Source organism: Oncorhynchus masou, chromosome 22 (assembly GCF_036934945.1).
Source record: "Oncorhynchus masou masou isolate Uvic2021 chromosome 22, UVic_Omas_1.1, whole genome shotgun sequence".
In the NCBI taxonomy this organism is placed as follows: Eukaryota; Metazoa; Chordata; class Actinopteri; order Salmoniformes; family Salmonidae; genus Oncorhynchus; species Oncorhynchus masou.
Window position 1 is genome coordinate 40,941,994 of NC_088233.1, and position 21,830 is coordinate 40,963,823.

The following is a 21,830-nucleotide window of genomic DNA, read 5'->3' on the forward strand; positions in this document are numbered from 1 at the left end:
AATATAGAATTGTAGTCTTCACTTAAGTCGAGAAAGGGACAATTCCCATTATGCTTCCTCTATGCTAATGAATGGGTATATTTCTGATAGCTGCTCTGTCCTTCCACATCTTCCAAGCCTTAATCTATTGAATTATCCTCTGAATTACTTATTTTTTTATACCCGGGTGCCTCCACTGTTAATTTTCATATGAACTAAATGTGAGAGTTTGAATCCACTTAGCTTTTTTACTCCTACACAAAAGCAGGCATCTTTTAATGCATTTACAGCCCTACAGTTCTGTTGATCTTTCATAATTGCTAGGAATCTTGTCACGTGGTCTTCAATCGGTAGTCAGCGTGGCTTTCCTCTGAGGGCAGTGTATTCAGGTCAGCGCTCTACACTTAAAGCCCATGGCTTCAGGGTATACAGAAAGAACAGAAAGCAAAGTAGACTGTCTGCTCCTTTCCCAGCTAGCACATAACGTTCTGAGAACCATATGTCCAATCAAAAACTAATATTTTGACCAATGGGTAAGATAATATGTTAATTGTGTAGATAATCCTCTGAGAAAGCCAATGGTCCAAACCACAGGAGTTTGTTGAGGGGAGGACGGCTCATAATAAGGGCTAGAATGGAGTGAATGGAATGGGTTCGATATCATTCCATTGATTCTGTTTCAGCCATTACAATGAGCCCTTCCTCCACAATTAAGGTGCCTCCAACCTCCTGTGGTCCAAACCTCATGTCTCTATTATAATCCTTTCAAACCCAGCTAGCACACAATGTTCTGAGAACCATATATTTTTTAGAGCTTGGTGAGAGCGTGGTTGTCCTAGAGTTATTTTGCATACAACCTTACCACAATGTTCTAGGAATGGTGTGGGATACCCAGCTAGCACATAACATTCTGAGAGCATGTTGCAATAAGACTTTTAATAATACTGCTAGCTAGGGGCATCTCAAGTGGCGCAGCGATCTAAGGCACTGCAGTGTTTGAGGCATCACTACAGATCTGGGTTCAATCCTGGGCTGTGTCAAAGCTGGCTGTGACCGGGAGACCCATGAGGCGACTCACAATTGGCCCAGTGTCGTCCGGATTTGGGGAGGGCTTGGCCGGCTGGCCGGGATGTCCTTGTCACATCACGCATGCGGGCCAGCGTATGTACATTGACACAGTTGTACGGTGTTTCCTGGGACACTTTGGTGCAGCTGACTTCCAAGTTAAGCAAGCAGTGTGGCTTGGCAGGGTCGTGTTTCAGAGGATGCATGGCTCTTGACCTCTACTGTGTCCATACAGGAGTTGCAGTGATGGGACAAGACAAACTACTGATTAGGGGGAGAAAAAAAATAAGGTCAACAGTTTTGAACTCCAAGCACCGATAGGACACATGGAAATTCATTTGATTAGGCATTAATCATGCAAACACATTTCTGTTTTTGTTGTGGCACGGGGTCAGTGTGATTTAAACCTATGATCTTCTGCTCTCTATCCATGGGATTAGTCCAGTGCACTACCAGGATGGAGCTAGTATGCCTTGTTTTTTTAACTCATACAAAGCTGTTCATTTTAGTCTATTCAAACAGACCCTATTTCAAAGGAACAAGCACTCATTAAGATCAGGTGTGGCCAATTAGTGGGTGTCACCACTCCCAAACACACTTAACAAGATAGAGGATAGAGATAGTTTTGTTGATGCTGAGAACGGAACGCATATTTTTATAAATAACATTCTTCAATTTTTTTTTTGGACTGTTACTAATGATTTCTTGTGGTTGTTGTGGAACGTTGTCTTAATGTACTGAGAACATAACTTTACATTGAACCATGCAGAAAAGTATAGAAATTCTCACAGAAGAACGTTATTTCTTAACATTCTCTGAGTGTTCTGATAACATGGCTTTAAATAGAACCATGAGGAAAACATTGTACTGAAATTCCCACAGAAGAACGTTGTTTCTTAAAGTTCTCTGAACAATTTGAGAACATTAATTGAAATAAAACCACAAGAAAACCTGTACAAAATGTTATGGGAAGGTTGTATACAAAATAACCATAGGACAACTACACTCTCACCAACCTCTAAGAAACATATGATTCTCAGAATGTTGTGTGTTAGCTGGGTATGGCTCTCTTTTTTTAAATTGAGTTCTGGGAATGTTCTAAAAATTTGAATCCTTCCCATTAACATAAATTAGCTCTTAAATTCCGTTGTTAGAACATGAAGAAAACGTTCCATAAAAACCACAAGAACTTTCTCAGAATATTATTAAAAAACATAAACATTCTGTTCTCAGTGTCAACAAAACTCTATCTTGGAAAGTGTGTTCATGTGTGATGGCCACGACCACTAATTGGCCACACCTAATCTTAATGAGTGCTTGTTTCCTTTGAAATTGGGTCTGTTTGATTAGACAAAAAGGAACAGTTTAGTAATCCAAACTTAGCTAGCAGTGTTATTGAAAGTCTTATTGAAACATTCAGTGAACATTTTAAGGAAGATATCCAAAAACCTCCAAATAGCCTTAAAATGTTGTTTTTAGTGTTAAGTAATTGTTCAATAATAACCATAACAAAACTTTCACAACATTTAGAGAATGTTCTCAGAATGTTGTTTAACTACCTTCAAATAACCTATAATTTTAATTATCAGACCGAAACCCCCTGCAACCTAAAAACAAACATTCCCGGAACAGGTGAAATGTTAACTCCTGTTATCAGAATGTTTTACTGCTCAGGAAACACATGGCTTCGTTCCCACAAACAATGTGAAACCAAAAACATACGCTCCCACAACTTCCAAGGAACCAAATGTGCTAGCTGGGCTCTCTCTTTTTAGAGCTGAAGCCAGGTAGGACTAATGCACTTCACAGGCCACAGAGCAGAGCAGCACAGAGCACAGAGTGCAGAGGGAACAGATGGTGTATGTGTGGGATTGAGTGAGTGTGCGATAGAGAGAAGCAGGGAGAGATAGAAATTGAAAATGAAGAGCAATGGCGAGGGACAAAGGGGCATTCAGCACAACAAATTTGCAATGCTGTTATGTAATCCTAAAAATCAGTGACGAGCAGAGCACAGAGAAGAGCCACTGATGCCCACGGTGACTCTGTGTGAAGAGACATCATCCATGATGTATCATAGACACATGATGTGTAGCCATGCACACCTACTTCACTACATGTACAGTAATATCTTATTTATGAAGAATCAATAGGACAAAAGTATTATATAGTAATGAGAGTCTTTGTACAGTAAATGCCAAGCTCTTTATCTGAGCACTGGTATTTCCTTTTTCCAAATGAAGCTCCTTGTCTTTCTTGCATAATAGATGGCGTTACTCATGCTGATATTAGCTAGCTACGTATCAATTTGTAACTAAATGGAAAACAGATATTGTTTTGCTTGCTGACTCATTCCGCTGCATCATTTATCATTATGATGGCCTAGAAAAATCAGGATATCACAACCACTCATTTTACGGTGAATTACACCACCTCCCACTGGCGATATGGCTTCTTCACAGAGGACTGTACGCGACTTAACCGGAACACACTCATACATGAATCCATTTGTGACACAATAATTTGTTCCCATTCCAAATATTCACGGCTTTTGTTGTGTTAACAATAACGTCGGCTGCTATCTAGGGGAATGAGAGGAGGTGGTGAGTGCAGAGGGCGTTTGGGTTTTTATTCTCCGATAGCACAGCCAGCCACGCTGCACACAGCGCAAGGTGATGGATGGTTCGTGACAGACTATGCGGGTTAAGACTACCTCGCAGACACATGGACAACCTTTGCTCTTTCACCCAGCCACTCAAGGCTATGTGCTCTCCCATTGAGTGGCATGTCTTCTGGCCATTCAGTGAGATCTTGGCTGCCTCTGTACCTTTTTAAAAATTAAAACGAGGACATGGGGAATTGGTTTTATCTGCCCATGTGAGGTTGAATTAGATTTGGTATTCTGCCTCGTCTGTGTTGTTAACCAGTAGGCAATAAAAAGCATGAGCTGGCGCACACCCAGATAAAATTATTTAGTGTAGAGGTGCTGACTAAGGGATAATAAACTGTAAACTATAAAATGAAAGAGTCACACACTCCATATGTATAACCTCCCAGTCATTTATAGGGTAAAAAAACCACCAACATTTTGGCATCACTGTGCTTCTTCAGGGTGACCAGTAGTTGTACAGTACATCCAGCATACCTGTTCCCCGTCTTCCCTGATCCAGCACAGCACTCAGTATTTAATGCTTCCAGCTTTCATCGTAAAGCAAGGCACCTTTTCATCAAGATAATGCAAATAGAAGCCGCTTCACATTCTTTGTTGTGCCGCACCAGTTTCAGATTAACATAATGTCTGCCACTTTGTTTCCTGTGCGTTTTCCAAGGCTTGCATTCCCAGGGGATGTTTAGCGTTGTAAATTGAGCAGAGTAATGGTCCTGGTTTAGGATTAGTCCAGTCATTCTATCAGGAGTAAGCCTATCCCACCGACCATGGGCGTACCTTTTACTGTGTCAAACCAAGATCATTCATTCAGTACTATGGGAACAGGGCTTCTTTGATATGAGTCATCGTGGCGGATTTTCCAGCTCACACTGCCAATCAGAACAGTATAAACTGCTTGAGAAAAGACTGAAATGGGAGACCCAGTTTCTTGTTGTTGTTAGACTTTGACAATTTAGGATTAAAAAAAAATCCAAGTTAACGTCAATGACCTGGTGTGAGTGGTGCCTGTAGTTGTTCTGTTGTTAAAGCAAAGCGCCCTCGCCTTTGAAACACTGCTCCTCCTGCCTGATCCTGGTCCTTGGCTGTTGCTGTAGTCTCAGGGATGCCACCTGGTTCCTGTCACATGTTGTTACAGTGGTGCATTATGGGTAAGATTGTTCTGTTTGTGGTGCTACTGGTGGCCAAGTGTCAGAGTTTGCTTGAGCGTGTGGGTTTAAGTGTGTGTGTGCGCGCCTCTGTGAAATATAATGTATAGAACCCTATGCCTCCTCATTGTATCCTCTATTGAATATACAGAAACAGTTCAGTTCAGACCTCCCTCTATTAGTTGCCCTCAGATGCTGGCCTTTCACACTAAATACCAGAGGATTGTACCAGTGCCAGGACTGAACAATGCCCTTATGATTGAAATGTGGTTTACAGCAGTGCATTTAAGACATGGACCAGCAGACTGCAGCTGTGTTGAGACTGATGGGTTGTAAATGTAATATTGATGTGTGTAGCAGAGCATTGAGCCAGAGGGGAATGTGCCACTATCTGAGACAGTAGCGCTTTCTACATAGGCATGTTTGTTGTCTTAGAGCTAATCGTTTTTTTTTATGCATTTTGCGCGGACATTCTCTACCACATTATCTTTCTCAGAATATTTAATGTCCAAGATCAATTGTAAATAGTGAAAATGTTCATCCACACTGCAACATGAATAGGTAACCTCCGCTTTCACTAAATGTTGATCTTTACGTAACAACATTAGTACTGTATTCTGACAATGAAAAGCAAAAAAAATAAAAAAGGTGTTCTTTTCATAAAGTAAACTCATTCGAAACATCCATTTGCTTTGAATGAAAGATTAAAACGGTCCAGGTGTTTGTGTGTGTGTGTGTGAGAGAGAGAGAGCGAGCGAGAGAGAGAGAGGAGGCAAACAAATGAAATGGGCAAAGGAAATTGCTTGGTTACTTAGGATGATTGAAGTCTCTTATCCTTGCCATAAATGACTGGGGAAATGATTTAACAAGCCTCTCTGACAGTAGCTTAGCTCGGCCAGTCAGCCGTCTCTGAAGCAGCCTCAGCCAGGCGCTGGAAGTGCTGCCTTCCATCTCTCAGTGGAGGGAGGGGTAGAGAGAGGGAGGGAGAGAGAGAGGGAGGGAGGAAGGAGGGAGAGAGAGAGGGAGGAAGGAGGGAGAGAGAGATGGAAGGGGGGAGAACGGGAAGGTGAGAGAGAGAGAGAGAGGAGGGCGAGTTGCCACATCTGTCCGCCTGTGTCTGATTTATTGGGAAGACTTGTAGTCACCGTGGGCTGTAGCTCTGGGGACCCTGGCGCTGTTGTCATGGTAATTCCCGTGGCGAGTGTAACACAGCTGGCGGTGTGATGGATGACGGGGCTGCAGTGTGAACTCAGATATCCAGGCGGAGTGAAGCAGGGCTCTCTCTCTCCAATCCAGCCCATGTGGGATTGTGTTAAAGGGAAGTTATCTGTTTTATGGTCTCTAAGGAGGGCAGTAATGGTTGTTCTGGATGTGTTTAAGTGGACAAACAACCACTTGATGGTGCAATACCACAAAACAGGACACACAGTTATAGACCCAACAGTAAGTAAATTAATTGGGTTGTTTATATCGTATGTGGGATGGAAAAGGAGAAGCTGTGGTAGGTCGGCTATCTGAAGGCTGTATGTCGGCTATAGATTGATTCAATTAAGTCCTGATATCTTTATTAATCTAAGGTTGTTTTTTGCAAAGCTCAATATTTGATCTCATGACTGGATTGACTCCATGTCCAGCTCGGTGCCCTGTCACTGGCAGCTAAATATTTGATCAGTTGGTGTTTTTATTCCTCTGGAACACTGTGACAATAATAGTCTGTGACTGCAGTAGCCTACAGTGCTTTCAGAAAGTATTCACACCCCTTGGCTTTTTCCATATTTTGTTGTGTTACAGCCTTAATTTAAAATGGATTAAATATAGATTTCTGTCACTGGCCTACCCACAATACCCCATAATGTCATATGAGTTGGGCTCCCGAGTAGCGCAGCGTCTAAGGCACTGCATCTCAGTATTAGAGGCGTCACAACAGACCCTGGTTCGATTCCAGGCTGTATCATAACCGGCTGGGATTGGGAGTCCCGGGTTAGGGCAGCGCACAATTGGCCCAGGGTTATCTGGGTTAGGGGATGGTTTGGCTGGGGGAGGCCGTCATTGTAAACAAGAATTTGTTCTTATCTGACTTGCCTCGTTAAAGGTTAAATAAAAGTATTCAACCCCTTTGTTATGGCCACAATAAGTTCAGGAGTAAAAAGTTGCATAATAAGTTGCATGGACTCACTGTGTGCAATAATAGTGTTTACTGTGATTTTTGAATGACCACCTCATCTTGTACCCTACACATACAGTGGAAAGAAAAAGTATGTGACCCTTGGATTTAATAACTGGTTGAACCTCCTTTGGCAGCAATAACCTCAACCAAATGTTTTCTGTAGTTGGGCATCAGACCTGTACAACGGTCAGGAGGAATTTTGGACCATTCCTCTAGACAAAACTGTTTCAGTTCAGAAATATTCTTGGGATGTCTGGTGGGAACCGCTCTCTTGAGGTCATGCCACAGCATCTCAAACGGTTGAGGTCAGGACTCTGATTGGACCACTCCAGAAGGTGTATTTTCTTCAGTTGAAGCCATTCTGTTGTTGATTTAGTTCTGTGTTTTGGGTGGTTGTCCTGTTGCATCACCCAACTTCTGTTGAGCTTCAATTGGGGGACAGATAGCCTAACATTCTCCTGCAAAATGTCTTGATAAACTTGGGAATTCATTTTTCCGTCGCTGATAGCAAGCTGTCCAGGCCCTGAGGCAGTAAAGCAGCCCCAAACCATGATGCTCCCTCCACCAGACTGGTTTTGATGTTGGTGTGCTGTGCCTTTTTTTCTCCACACATAGTGTTGTTTGTTCCTTCCAAACAACTCAACTGTAATTTAATCTGTCTACAGAATATTTTGCCAGTAGCGCTGTGGAAAATCCAGGTGCACTTTTGCCATCTTTAGACGAGCGGAAATGCTTTTTTTGGGACAGCAGGGGCTTCTTCCGTGGTGTCCTTCCATGAACACCAATCTTGTTTAGTGTTTTACGTATCGGAGGTTCTTCAACAGAGATGTTAGCATGTTCCAGAGATTTCTGTAAGTCTTTAGCTGACACTCTAGGATTCTTCTTAACATTGAGCATTCTGCGCTGTGCTTTTGCAGTCATCTTTGCAGGAGAGTAGCAACAGTGCTGAACTTTCTCCGTTTATAGACAATTTGCCTTACCGTGGACTGATGAACTTCAAGGCTTTCAGAGATACTTTTGTAACCCTTTCCAGCTTTATGCAAGTCAACAATTCTTAACCTTAGGTCTTCTGAGATCTCTTTTGTTTGAGGCAGGGTTCACATCAGGCAATGCTTCTTGTGAATCGCAAACTCATAATTTTGTGAGTGTTTTTGCTGCAAGGCAGCTCTAACCAACATCTCCAATCTCGTCTCAGTGATTAGACTCTAGGTTAGTTAACTCCTGACTCCAATTAGCTTTTGGAGAAGTCATTAGCCTAGGGGTTCACATACTTTTTCCAGCCTACACTGTGAATGTTTAAATGATGAATTCAATAGACAAGAAAAATACAATAATTTATGTGTTATTGGTTTAATCACACTTATGTTTGTCTATTGTTGTGACTTAGATGGAGATCAGATCAAATTTGATGACCAATTTATGCAGAAATCCAGGTAATTCCACAGGGTTCACATACTTTTTCTTGACACTGTACAACTATCTGTAAGGTCCCTCAGTCGAGCAGTGCATTTCAATTACAGATTCAACCACAAAAATCAGGGAGGTTTTCCAATGCCTCGCAAAGAAGGGCACCTATTGGTAGATGGGCAAAAAACAAACAGACATTGGAATATACCTTTTAAGCATGGTGAATACACCCAATCACTACAAAGATACAGGCGTCCTTCCTAACTCAGTTGCCGGAGAGGACAGAACCTGCTTAGGGATTTCACCATGAGGCCAATGACTTTTAACAGTTATCGAGTTGAAGGGCTGTGATAGGAGAAAACTGAGGATGGATCAACAACATTGTAGTTACTCCACAATATTAACCTACTTGACAGATTATAAATAAGGAAGCCTGTACAGATTACAAATATTTCAAAACATGCATCCTATTTGCAACAAAGCATTGAAGTAATATTGGAAGAAATGTGGCAAAGTAATGCATTTTTTGTCCTCAGTACAAAGTGTTATGTTTGGGGAAAATCCATTACAACACATACAGTGCATTCGGAAAGTATTCAGACCCCTTGACTTTTTCCACATTTTGTTACGTTACAGTCTTATTCTAAAATGGATTACATTGTGTTTATTCCCCTCATCAATCTAAACACAATACCCCATAATGACAAAGCAAAAACAGGTTTTTATAAAAAATGAAATCACATTTACATAAGTATTCAGAACCTTTACTCAGAACTTTGTTGAAGCACCTTTGGCAGCGATTGCATATTTCAGTGTTTTTGGGTATGACGCTACAAGCTTGGCACACCTGTATTTGGGAAGTTTCTCCCATTCTTCTCTGCAGATCCTCTCAAGCTCTGTCAGGTTGGATGGAGAGCGTCGCTGCACAGCTATTTTCAGGACACTCCAGAGATGTTAGATCGGGTTCAAGTCCAGGCTCTGTTGGGCCACTCATGGACATTCAGAGACTTGTCCCAAAGCCACTCCTGCTTTGTCTAGGCTGTGCTTAGGGTTGTCGTCCTGTTGGAAACTGAACCTTCGCCACAGTCTGAGGTCCTGAGCGCTCTGAAGCAGGTTTTCATCAATGAGCTCTCTGTACATTGCTCTGTTCATCTTTCCCTCGATCCTGACTAGTTTCCCATTCCCTGCCGCTGAAAAACATCCACACAGAAGATGCTGCCACCCCCATGATTCACCGTAGTGATGGTGGCATGTTTCATCCAGGCGTGACACATGGTGTTCAGGCCAAAGAGTTCAATCTTGGTTTCATCAGATCAGAGAGTAATTTAGGTGCCTTTTGGCAAACTCCAAGTGGACTGTCATGTGCATTTTACTGAGGATTGGCTTCCATCTGGTCATTCTACCATAAAGGCCCGATTGATGAAGTCCTGCAGAGATGGTTGTCCTTCTGGAAGGTTCTCCCATCTCCACAGTGGAACTCTGGAGCTCTGTCAGAGTGACCATCAGGTTCTTGGTCACCTCCCTGACCAAGGCCCTTCTCCCCCGATTTCTCAGTTTGGCCAGGCTGCCAGCTCTAGGAAGAGTCTTGGTGTTTCCAAACTTCTTCCATTTAAGAATGATGGAGGCCACTGTGTTCTTGGGGACCTTCAATGCTGCAGAAATGTTTTGGTACTCTTCCCCAGATCTGTGCCTCGACATAATCCTGTCTCAGAGCGCTACGGAAGATTCCTTCAACCTCATGGCTCGGTTTTTGCTCTGACGTGCACTGTCAACTGTGGGACCTTATATAGACAGGTGTGTGCCTTTCCAAGTCATGTCCAATCAATTAAATTTACCACAGGTGGACTCCAATCAAGTTGTAGAAACATTTCAAGGATGATCAATGGAAACAGGATGCACCTGAACTCAATTTTGAGTCTCATAGCAAAGGGTCTGAATACTTATGTAAATAAAGTATTTCAGTTTTTTATATTTAATAAATGTGCAAAAATGTCTAAACTTGTTTTCACTTTGTCATTATGGGGTATTGTGTGTGTATATTGTGTAAAAAAATAATATTTAATCATTTTTAGAATGAGGCTGTAATGTAAGAAAATGTGGAAAATTGAAAGGATCTGAACACTTTCCGAAAGTACTGTAACCACTCTCCATATTTCCAAACATAATGGTGGGTGCATCATGTTATGGGAATGCTTGTAATCGTTAAGGACTGGAGTTGTTCAGAATAAAAAAGAAGGAATGGAGCTAAGTACTGACAAAATCCCAGTGAAAAACCTGGGTTAGTCTGCTTTCCACCAGACTGTGAGATTAATCCACCTTTCATCAGGACAATAACCTACAACACAAGACCAAATCTACATAAGAGCTGCTTACCAAGAAGACAGTGAATGTTCCTGAGTGGCCAAGTTACAGTTTTGACGTATATCTGCTTGAAAATCTATGGCAAGACCTGAAAATGGTTGTCTAGCAATGATCAACAACCAATTTGACAGAGCTTGAATAATTTTGAAAAGATTCATGGGCAAATGTTGCACAATCCAGGTGTGGAAAGCTCTTAGAACTTACCCAGAAAGACTCACAGCTGTGATTGAATCAGGGGGTTGAATACTTATCTAATCAAGATATATTCATTTTATTTTTCCATTTTTGTTCCACTTTGATATTACAGAGTATCTTGTGTAGATTAGAGGTTGACCGATTATGATTTTTCAACGCCAATACCGATACCGATTATTGGAGGACCAAAAAAGCTGATACCGATTAATCTGCCGATTTTTATTTATTTATTTGTAATAATGACAATTACAACAATACTGAATGAATACTTATTTTAACTTAATATAATACATCAATAAAATCAATTTAGCCTCAAATAAATAATGAAACCTGTTCAATTTGGTTTAAATAAAGCAAAAACAAAGTGTTGGAGAAGAAAGTAAAAGTGCAATATGTACCATGTAAGAAAACTAACATCTATGTTTCTTGCTCAGAACATGAGAACATATGAAAGCTGGTGGTTCCTTTTAACATGAGACTTCAATATTCCACGGTAAGAGGTTTTAGGTTGTAGTTAATATAGTATTTATAGGACTATTTCTCTCAATACCATTTGTATTTCATATACCTTTGACTATAGGATGTTCTTATAGGAACTTTAGTATTGCCAGTGTAACAGTATAGCTTCCGACCCTCTCCTCGCTCCTACCTGGGCTCGAAACAGGAACCCACCCTCGAAGTAGTGTTACCCATCGCTCCACAAAAGCCGCCGCCCTTGCAGAGTAAGGGGAACAACTACTTCAAGTCTCAGAGCGAGTGACGTTTGAAACGCTATTAGCACGCACCCCGCTAACTAGCTAGCTATTTCACATCGGTTACACCAGCCTAATCTCGGGAGTTGATAGGCTTGAAGTCATAAACAGCTCAATGCTTGAAGCATTGTGAAGAGCTGCTGGCAAAATGCACAAAAGTGCTGTTTGAATGAATGCTAATGAGCCTGCTGGTGACTACCATTGCTCAGTCAGACTGCTCTATCAAATCATAGCCTTAATTATAACATAACACACAGAAATACGAGCCTTAGGTCATTAATATGGTCGAATCCGGAAACTATCATTTTGAAAACAAACGTTTATTATTTCAGTGAAATACAGAACCGTTCTGTATTTTATCTAACATGTGGCATCCATAAGGCTAAATATTCCTGTTACATTGCACAACCTTCCATGTTATGTCATAATTACGTACAATTCTGGCAAATTAGTTCGCAAAGAGCCAGGCGGCCCAAACTGTTGCATATACACTGACTGCGTGCAATGAACGCAAGAGAAGTGACACAATTTCACCTGGTTAATATTGCCTGCTAACCTGGATTTCTTTTAGCTTAATATGCAGGTTTAAAAATATATACTTCTGTGTATTGATTTTAAGAAAGGCATTGATGTTTATGGTTAGGTACAGTCGTGCAACGATTGTGCTTTTTTTGCAAATGCACTTTTGTTAAATCATCACCGTTTGGCGAAGTTGGCTGTCTTTGTTAGGAAGAAATAGTCTTCACACAGTTCTCAACGAGCCAGGCGGCCCAAACTGCTGCATATACCCTGACTCTGTTGCAAGAGAAGTGACACAACTTACCTAGTTAAAATAAATTCATGTTAGCAGGCAATATTAACTAAATATGCAGGTTTAAAAATATATACTTATGTATTGATTTTAAGAAAGGCATTGATGTTTATGGTTAGGTTCGCGAATGCTCACCGCATCGATTATATGTAACGCAGGACACGCTAGATAAACTAGTAATATCATCAACCATTTGTAGTTAACTAGTGATTATGATTGATTGATTGTTTTTTATAAGGTAAGTTTAATGCTAGCTAGCAACTTACCTTGGCTTCTTACTGCATTTGCGTAACAGGCAGGCTCCTCATGGAGTGCAATGAGAGGCAGGTGGTTAGAGCGTTGGACTAGTTAACTGTAAGGTTGTAAGATTGAATCCCCCAGCTGACAAGGTGAAAATCTGTCGTTCTGCCCCTGAACAAGGCAGGTAACCCATCTTTCCTAGGCCGTCATTGAAATTAAGAATGTGTTCTTAACTGACTTGCCTAGTTAAATAAAAGTGTAAAAAAAAAAGGCCAAATCAGTGTCCAAAAATACAGATTTCCAATTGTTATGAACACTTGAAATCGGCCGCAGTTAATCGGCCATTCTGATTAATCGGTCGACCTCTAGTGTAGATCGTTGAAGAAAGATGGCAATTAAATCCATTTTAATCACACTTTGTAAAACAATGTGGAAAAAGTGAAGGGATGTGAATGCTTTCTGAAGGCACTGTGTTCTGTGTCAGTGCATCTCTGATGTCAGAGGATATTGAGTTCCCCAACCCAACATTTCCTCTCATTACCGTTTCTGTTTTATCTTGAACATGTTCAATTCTGGCAAAGGCCCCATTTTTTCAGCACTTTTTTCTGGCTCTTTAGATGAACACAGACACTTGGTTGGCATATCTGTTGTGAGAGGCAATCTCTCAGAGACATGTCAATATGTGTATTTTTAGATCATCATTTTTTTTAATAGATTTAATGAATTCATTTAATTGAATAAGGATAACTAACTATGGTAGGAGACTCTATCCTTCGTCAGCCCTCCACCGCTACCCTCCTGCTACGCCTACAGCACAGTCCCGTATATTGGCCCCTCCTGAGGGCCTGCAGTCTCTTCTGGAACCTGTCACTGGCCAGGATGTACAGCACTGGGTCCAGGCAGCTGCTCACACTACACATGGCCTCAAAGAACTCATAGGAGGCATAGAGGACGTGCACGTTGGCCGGAGTCACCTGGTCGTTGATCCTCATAAACACCAGGGTCATCATCATGACGTGGTAGGGCACGAAGGACACCACAAACACCAGCAGAGCGGCGGTGATGAGCATCAGGGGCTTCCCCACCCACTGACCCCCACCACCTCTCCTCTTCCCCCGAGGGAGGCCCCGTAAAACCTGCACTGTCATCCCGTAGAAGACCAGCATGACACTGAACGGCAAGGCGAAGCCCACCAGAGTCTTGATGATGGACATGGTTTTGAATAAGACGAACGGACCCTGGATGTGGTCCATGCACACGGTCACGTTCCCCGGTCTCTGCAAGGCGAAGGTCACAAAGAGCTCGGGGATGCAGCCCAGGAAGAGGAAGATCCAGACGCAGGCGCAGCAGAGCTTGGCTTTACAAGTGTCCCACCACCTGAGGGAGCTGATGGGGTGCACGGTGCCGGCGTAGCGGTCGAAGCTGATCAGAGTGAGGAAGAAGATACTCCCGTAGATGTTGATGTTGAAGAAGATCTTCTTGAGCTGGCAGAAGATCTGGATGTCCCTGTGGAAGGACCTCTGGAGGCTGAAGTAGATGGTGAAGGGCAGGGTGAGGGTCCAGGCTGAGTCACACAGGGCCAGGTTGAGTAGGAACACGTTGCTGGTGGACAGACCTCTGGTCCTCCTGAAGCAGGTATAGTTTAGCACCGCTGCCACGTTACCCAGGATGCCCAAGGGCAGGGCAAAGGTGAAGAGGACCAAGATGATGTAGCAGTACCACTGGCCATTCTCAAACCGACTGCAGAATGCCTCCGACTGGTTCAGGGGCAGGAATGGCACTGTGTGGGCTGAGGAAAGACAATAGATGGCCATTTTAAAAAACATGTTATGGGATGGGGCATTTTACAAGATCACTTAATACAGTATAAAAACAAAATATGTTAAGTAGTATCAAGTGTGGTCTTTCATGCCATATATAATTACATGCATTTCAATTTATCCACATCAAGGTTATTCTAGCCAAGGTTCAGCCAGGATATACCATTATCATAAATAGATGAATGTAGAGTCGCCTGCCTGTCTGTCTCTAAACACTCTCAGCCCCGTCCACCCCCTCAGTCCTGTGCCCTGTCACCAGGAAGTGACAGCCTGGCTGTTGTACAGCATGTGCTGGGAATAATTAACCCTGGATTCCACTTCAATATGGAAACACATTGTTTGCCTTCAATCAGAGACTGGCTATTGAAGGGTAGTGTCACCAATTCGGTGCATTTTGAGACGTTTAACTTGGTCCCAAAAAAACGTTTGATTTCACCTAATTTTAACACTATTTTGTAAAGAGCACATGTTCAACTTCATAAACATGTTTTTCCCATCTCGAGAGGTTAAATAAAAAAATGACTGTAGTAATTGCCTATTAAGTGCCAAATAAAGTAATGGTTGACCATAAAAGGGTTGACGATTTAATCTTGAATCAATTCCCCTTTTGACAGGGAGAATTGAAGCTTGTTGTGTGGGAGTATCAATTGAATCAATCAATCAAAAAAAAGTGTAATTGTGAAAAATGTCTAGCCTGACTATCTATTGGTAACACAGTTGACATGTTATGCTCGACCCACTCAGTTTTCTACTCCAAAACACCCGAAAATGGCCGAACAGAGTAGAACCAGCTCACCTGCTTTTAACACTATGATTTGACTATTAGATGTTCAATGTTTCTTTCGATATAAAAAAGGAATAGTTTCACCATCTTAAAAAGAGAGTTCAGTTCATGTAACAGTGATGACTTTAAAATGAGGAACGGACAGTAAATGAACCATTAACCACATAAATCACACAAAGAAATAATAATCTCCTTGAATGACTTTGTCAAAGCAACCAAATAACTTTGGCTTTACAATAATAGTGAAAACTTAGAAAAATGTTGAGCTTAATTAAGTGGATTCAATTCCTCCTTAAAGTCACAGAGGGAATCTTTGCACTTTAGCAAGTTTCTTTCATACAATTGTTTGATTTATTGAGTTCCCCATGTGGTGTATAATAAACGAATAAACAACTTCTACTTAACATATCAGTAGGCACTCTGTTTGTGGAATGACCCTTGTGTTGACCACACAAAGCAGAAGGTGACAATTACTTTGATCACATTTAAAAAAAGACTGCCAGAAGAGTTTTCTATTTTCAGAGTTGCAAAGACAAGTTCTGAACTTCACGTGGCATACCCGAAAGGTTTTCACTATTGTGAGGTTTTTAAGTCATTTTTTTTGTTATGTGGACATTTAACATTTTTATGGGGTCTTTCACACAAACTAAAAACTTTCCAAACATACTGAAAAACATTTGATAGAAAATGAAGATTACACCCATTCAAAAGACCACATTAAACCATAAATACTGTTTTGGTTGGCCACAAACTACAGTCATATTGGGGGAAAAATACAACGTGTTTGTATCCTTACATGTGTTCATCATTATGTATCAGAATCATAAAGTGAGTGTGAAATAATGAGAGTTCTTACCCTGTTTAATAAGCAGAGAGTTATTGATGATTGGTATCATGATGACAGGAGAGACCGTGCTTGGGTCTCAGGCCTCCTTCAGTCAGTCAGTCAGAACACCTCCACCAGCTGTGTCCTTTTCATCAGTCTGGGGCTGTGACTCCCACTGTGTGTCTGTGTGTGTTTGATTGATTGCCTGCTCCAGTTTGTCAAGGTGTGTTTGTATTTTAGCTGTCTGGCACCGACGTGCCTGCTTGTTAACCAACCGGATTGGAGTGGGTTTTTTTCTTCTCTCGCGTCTTTTCAAATCCTGTTTTGGTGCCATGACCTTTGTTTAATGTCAAATTATAAATCATTATTCCACTGGTCTGCTAGATTTAAACAGTGGAAACCACCGTGGTCATGCGCAAATCACATTTAACGATTTCCACATCACATTTAGAAGGTGGTCAGTATGAATCCTGTGTAATTGAAGAAGGAGCCCTTTTTTTCTCCAATTCAGCATCAGTTCTGTCAGTTCTGTGGTACTATCACTATATCACCACTAGATGGAGACAACCACACATATTTGAATTTTGATAGGCGACCAACATCTGGAGAAATGGAAGTGTGTGCGTGCCAGTGTGCATGCCTGTGTGCATGTTTGTGTGTCCAGCCGAGCTGAACAGTGTAGAAGTGGCTCATGAATCACTCGTTATCGGGCCTCTCTAAGGAGGGGAGGTGTGGTGACTCAAGGCAGTCCGCTGAATAATCTTGAATCACCCCTAGTTAAATCCTACACTGATTGGCTCCGAGAAGGGAGCTCGCCACTGTGCTAGCTGGCTGCGCTGGCGACTTTAAGAGTCAGATTTGCCGGTACACACGCTGCAGAGCAGGGGTTCATTGGCACTACAGGCAATTAAGTTCATCCGTGCAAACCAATTCAATTATGGAGCTGTGATGAACCTCGAAATACCACAAACCACACTAGCTAGGCACCTGCACATCGATGCATCTACCACTTCACAACTTGTTTGAATGGGGTTAAACACAATTTGGTTACAGGGAATGTAGCCAATTTAATCTCTTTGTTCTGTATGTAAATGGTACTCCACGTCTTATACAGTACATGGTGCTTTATGTAGTGGAGACCTTAATTTGTCTGCTGTATCAATGGCTGTATACGAATGCATTGCAGTATGAAAACCCAGGGCAACGCCTGAAGAGACAGAAGTGTCATTCATTATGGTCATAAAACAGCATTCGGGGACTCCACTTCTCTGAGGCAGTCGCAGCGGCTTTGGTTTTATGGGGAGAATGAGGTGAGCGAGCTGAGATTGAATAGCATGTAAGGCGTTTCAGAGAGAGGGAGCATGGCCTTGTGGTAATGGGGAAATAAATGGAGCAGTGGTGTCCTGTCTCGAACGTCTGAGTACTGACACAACAAAACACTACCCCCAGGGGCTGTGTCTCTAAAATAGCCTGACTGACTGGGGGAGACCAAAACAAAGAGTTGTGCCTGAGAGCATGGTGCTGCTATGCTGGTATCGGCACTGACTGAGCTTTCTGAGGGAAAATCAGAGGGAGCGAAAGCCTGCTGCTTGTGTTAGCAACAGTACGGCCTCCCTGTGGGGATAGAGGACTTGGGGTCAGAGCCAATGACACGGGACAGACTGGCATTGTACTGTATGAGCACCGAACAGCAGGAGGGAGATAGAACATTCTGTTATACACACTAGCTGCAGTTTGATTATACATATCCAATGGATTATCATTTTCTGTTTTGCAGTGGCATTGGTTTAAGCCACTACTTGCAACATGTGTATGATTAGTGTTGTGTTGTCATATGGATTAAGTTGCTTGGTTGACATCTATTCCTATTATTGCCACAAATAACATTTCATCTGATGTAGATGGCTGTCAAAATGATACGAACGGTGCACTTAGTTGATCATTTTGTGAGCAACGCAGTCCATCCTTGCATTAGCTAAACCGATCGATTCATTCAAATCCAGAAGAACAGTGGTGTAATGGAATTTCATCAACTGTATAGAGGATCTCTGGCACCAGAGGCCTGCTGTGATTATGTATTCAGGGCAGAAGGTGGACTATCTGAATCAATCTCATGCTCTAGCAGAGAGATCTTTCCTAGTAATTTGATTCCCAACCAGAAGAATGGAAAAACACCACAGGTCATAAATGTCTGCATAATCAATCTAATCATGCTGAACTGTCCTCGTGGAACACAAGCCAGCCAGCCAGCCAGCCAGCCAGAACACAACAGGGTCTCAGTCAGATAGCTGAAAAGAGTTTGTGGAAAACATGATGTGGTCTGTGATATACCAAAGAGCACCGACCAGTGATATTCTCTGACTTTATGTACTAAACAGGTACCATTTTAGAACACTCAAGTTCATTTGGCAAGGCTTAGTTCATCACCAAAATAAATAGCAGTGAAAATCTGTTTGAAAGGAGGACATGGCGCTTCAGAATGGTCTTTAATCAACTGTTGAATTTGAAACAGGGGAATTACTATCAGAATCCAAATGAATCAATCAAAGATTAAAACATGTCAATCCCTCAGCCATAGTCATAACAGGCAGTATCTGCACTGCTCAGTTCAGAATCACTGGAAGCAGCAGATAAGGAGATTCAATTGTATTATTCATGGAACCTCTGGCCCAGGAAATGCATCAATCGAAGGAAATAACACCAATATCTCTCAAGTCTACTGACAATTTCATTATACACAGACAATATTTTACTCTATCTAGACAATGTATCTCAATCGCTCCCAAACGCATTGAAGATCATATATACATTTAGCTTAATCTCAAATTCTAAAATGAATCTAACCAAGTTAGCCCTACTGCCTCTCAAGACCCCGATGGAGGACGGACTCCATCTCTACTCATGGAACCACAATCGTTTCCCATTTTAAATATTTGGAAGTATATATATTTCCTTAATTAAATAAAACCATTGGCAGAAACAATGTCCAGTCTCTTGACAACAAGGTAGACGAAATCCGAGCAAGGGTTGCCTTCCAGAGAGGCATCAGAGACTGTAACGTTCTTTGTTTAACGGAAACATGGCTCACTCGAGACACCCTATCTGAGTCACTACAGCCACCTGGTTTCTTCACACATCGCGCTGACAGAAACAAGCATCTCTCTGGTAAGAAGAAGGGCGGGGGTGTATGCCTTATGATTAACGAGACGTGGCGTGATCATAACAACATACAGGAACTCAAGTCCTTTTGTTCACCTGACTTAGAATTCCTCACAATCAAATGCCGACCCTGAAAGAACTTCATTGGACTGGAAACAACATATCCTGAGGCTGCATTTATTGTAGCCAGGGATTTTAACAAGGCTAATCTGAAAACAAGGCTCCCCAAATTCTATCAGCATATCGATTGTGCTACCAGGGCTGGCAAAACCCTGGACCACTGTTATTCTAACTTCCGCGACGCATATAAGGCCCTCCACCGCCCTCCCTTCGGAAAAGCTGACCACGACTCCATTTTGGACCCCGCCCTGTGCAACTGGGTCCTGAACTTCCTGATGGGCCGCCCCAGGTGATGAGGGTAGGTAACAACATCTCCACCCTGCTGATCCTCAACACCGGGGCCCCACAAGGGTGGATTCTCAGCCCTCTCCTGTACACCCTGTTCACCCACGACTGCGTGGCCATGCACGCCTCCAACTTAATCATCAAGTTTGCAGACGACACGACAGTGGTACAACAATGACGAGACGGCCTACAGGGAGGAGGTGAGGGCCCTCGGAGTGTGGTGTCAGGAAAACAACCTCACACTCAATGTCAACAAAACAAAGGAGATGATCATGGACTTCAGAAAACAGCAGAGGGAGCAGCCCCCAATCTACATTGACGGGACAGTAGTGGAGAGGGTGGAGAGTTTTAAGTTCCTCGGCGTACTCATCACGAACAAACTTAAATGGTCCACCCACACAGACAGCGTGGTGAAGAAGTCACAGCAGCGCCTCTTCAACCTCAGGAGGCTGAAGAAATTTGGCTTGTCACCAAAACACTCACAAACTTTTACAGGTGCACTTTCGAGAGCATCCTGGCGGGCTGTATCACCGCCTGGTGCGGCAGCTGCTCCCATAACCGGAAGGCTCTCCAGAGGGTAGTGAGGTCTGCACAACGCATCACCGGGTGCAAACTACCTGCCCTCCAGGACACCTACACCACCCGATGTCACAGGAAGGCCATAAAGATCATCAAGGACAACAACCACCCGAGCCACTGCCTGTTGACCCCGCTATCATCCAGAAGGCGAGGTCAGTACAGGTGCATCAAAGCGGGGACCGAGAGACTGAAAAACAGCTTCTATCTCAAGGCCATCAGACTGTTAAACAGCCATCACTAACATTAAGTGGCTGCTGCCAACATATTGAATCAACTCCAGCCACTTTAATAATGGAAATATTTATGTAATCAATTTATCACTAGCCACTTTATATTATATAATGTTTACTTACCCTACACTACTCATCTCATATGTATATACTGTACACTATACCATCTACTGCATCTTGCCATCTTGATGTAATGTAATGTAACAGTTGCATTAACACCTGCTAACCATGTGTATGTGACAAATACATTTGATTTGATTTTGATTTGATTTCAATCTGAACTCAATAGATGGAAAAATATCCCAGTTACTTTAGAATTTCTGTAGGTCAATTCTTCAAATGGCTCCCCCTTCTGGCTATTGAGATAAAATTCATAGTGCAATTTTAAAATGTACAGTTAAAGTCGGAAGTTTACATACACTTATGTTGGAGTCATTAAAACTCGTTTTTCAACCACTCCACAAATGTCTTGTTAACAAACTATAGTTTTGGCAAGTCAGTTAGGACATCTACTTTGTGCATGACACCAAGTAATTTTCCAACAATTGTTTACAGACAGATTATTTAACTTGTAATTCACTGTATCACAATTGTGCGAGCAAGGAGGCCTACAAATCTGACTCGGTTACACCAGCTCTTGTCAGGAGGAATGGGCCAAAATTCACCCAAATTATTGTGGGAAGCTTGTGGAAGACTACCTGAAATGTTTGACCCAAGTTAAACCATTTAAAGGCAATGCTACCAAATACTAATTGAGTATATGTAAACTTCTGACCCACTGGGAATGTGATGAAATAAATAAAAGCTGAAATAAATCATTCTCTCTACCATTATTCTGACATTTCACATTCTTAAAATAAAGTGGTGATCCTAACTGACCTAAGACAGGGAATTCTTGCTCGGATTCAATGTCAGGAATTGTGAAAAACTGAGTTTAAATGTATTTGGCTAAGGTGTATGTGAACTTCCGACTTCAACTGTATATGGCAAGTCAAACGATCCCAGAGAAAATGAATAAGTATACAAAGGGAGAAAGACCAAAGAGGACTATCTGTACAACACTTTAAAGTGTATATTCAGGCTTTAGCGTTTCACGCCATCCTGAATTGGTTTAGACATGACTCTTCTGGCTGAGTATTGAGCAAAATATTGTGTGTCCTATTACCCTGGAAGAGGTGGTCTTCACTGATATATCCCATAAACTACTCTTTAATCCTATTATTGCTCACACTATTTCTGT

At 42.1% G+C, this 21,830-nt stretch overlaps 2 protein-coding genes across 3 annotated transcripts in view; one reads left to right on the plus strand and one right to left on the minus strand.

The window, feature by feature from the left end:
* The window catches only part of LOC135509505 (transmembrane protein 117-like), a 68,905-nt gene that overhangs the window by 4,479 nt on the left and 42,596 nt on the right, over window positions 1–21,830 (plus strand). The window lies entirely within an intron of this gene.
* On the minus strand, window positions 13,564–14,601 carry LOC135509749 (P2Y purinoceptor 1-like). Its single transcript, XM_064930652.1, has one exon. It carries the CDS (start codon window positions 14,599–14,601, stop codon window positions 13,564–13,566), a length of 1,038 nt encoding a protein of 345 aa, XP_064786724.1.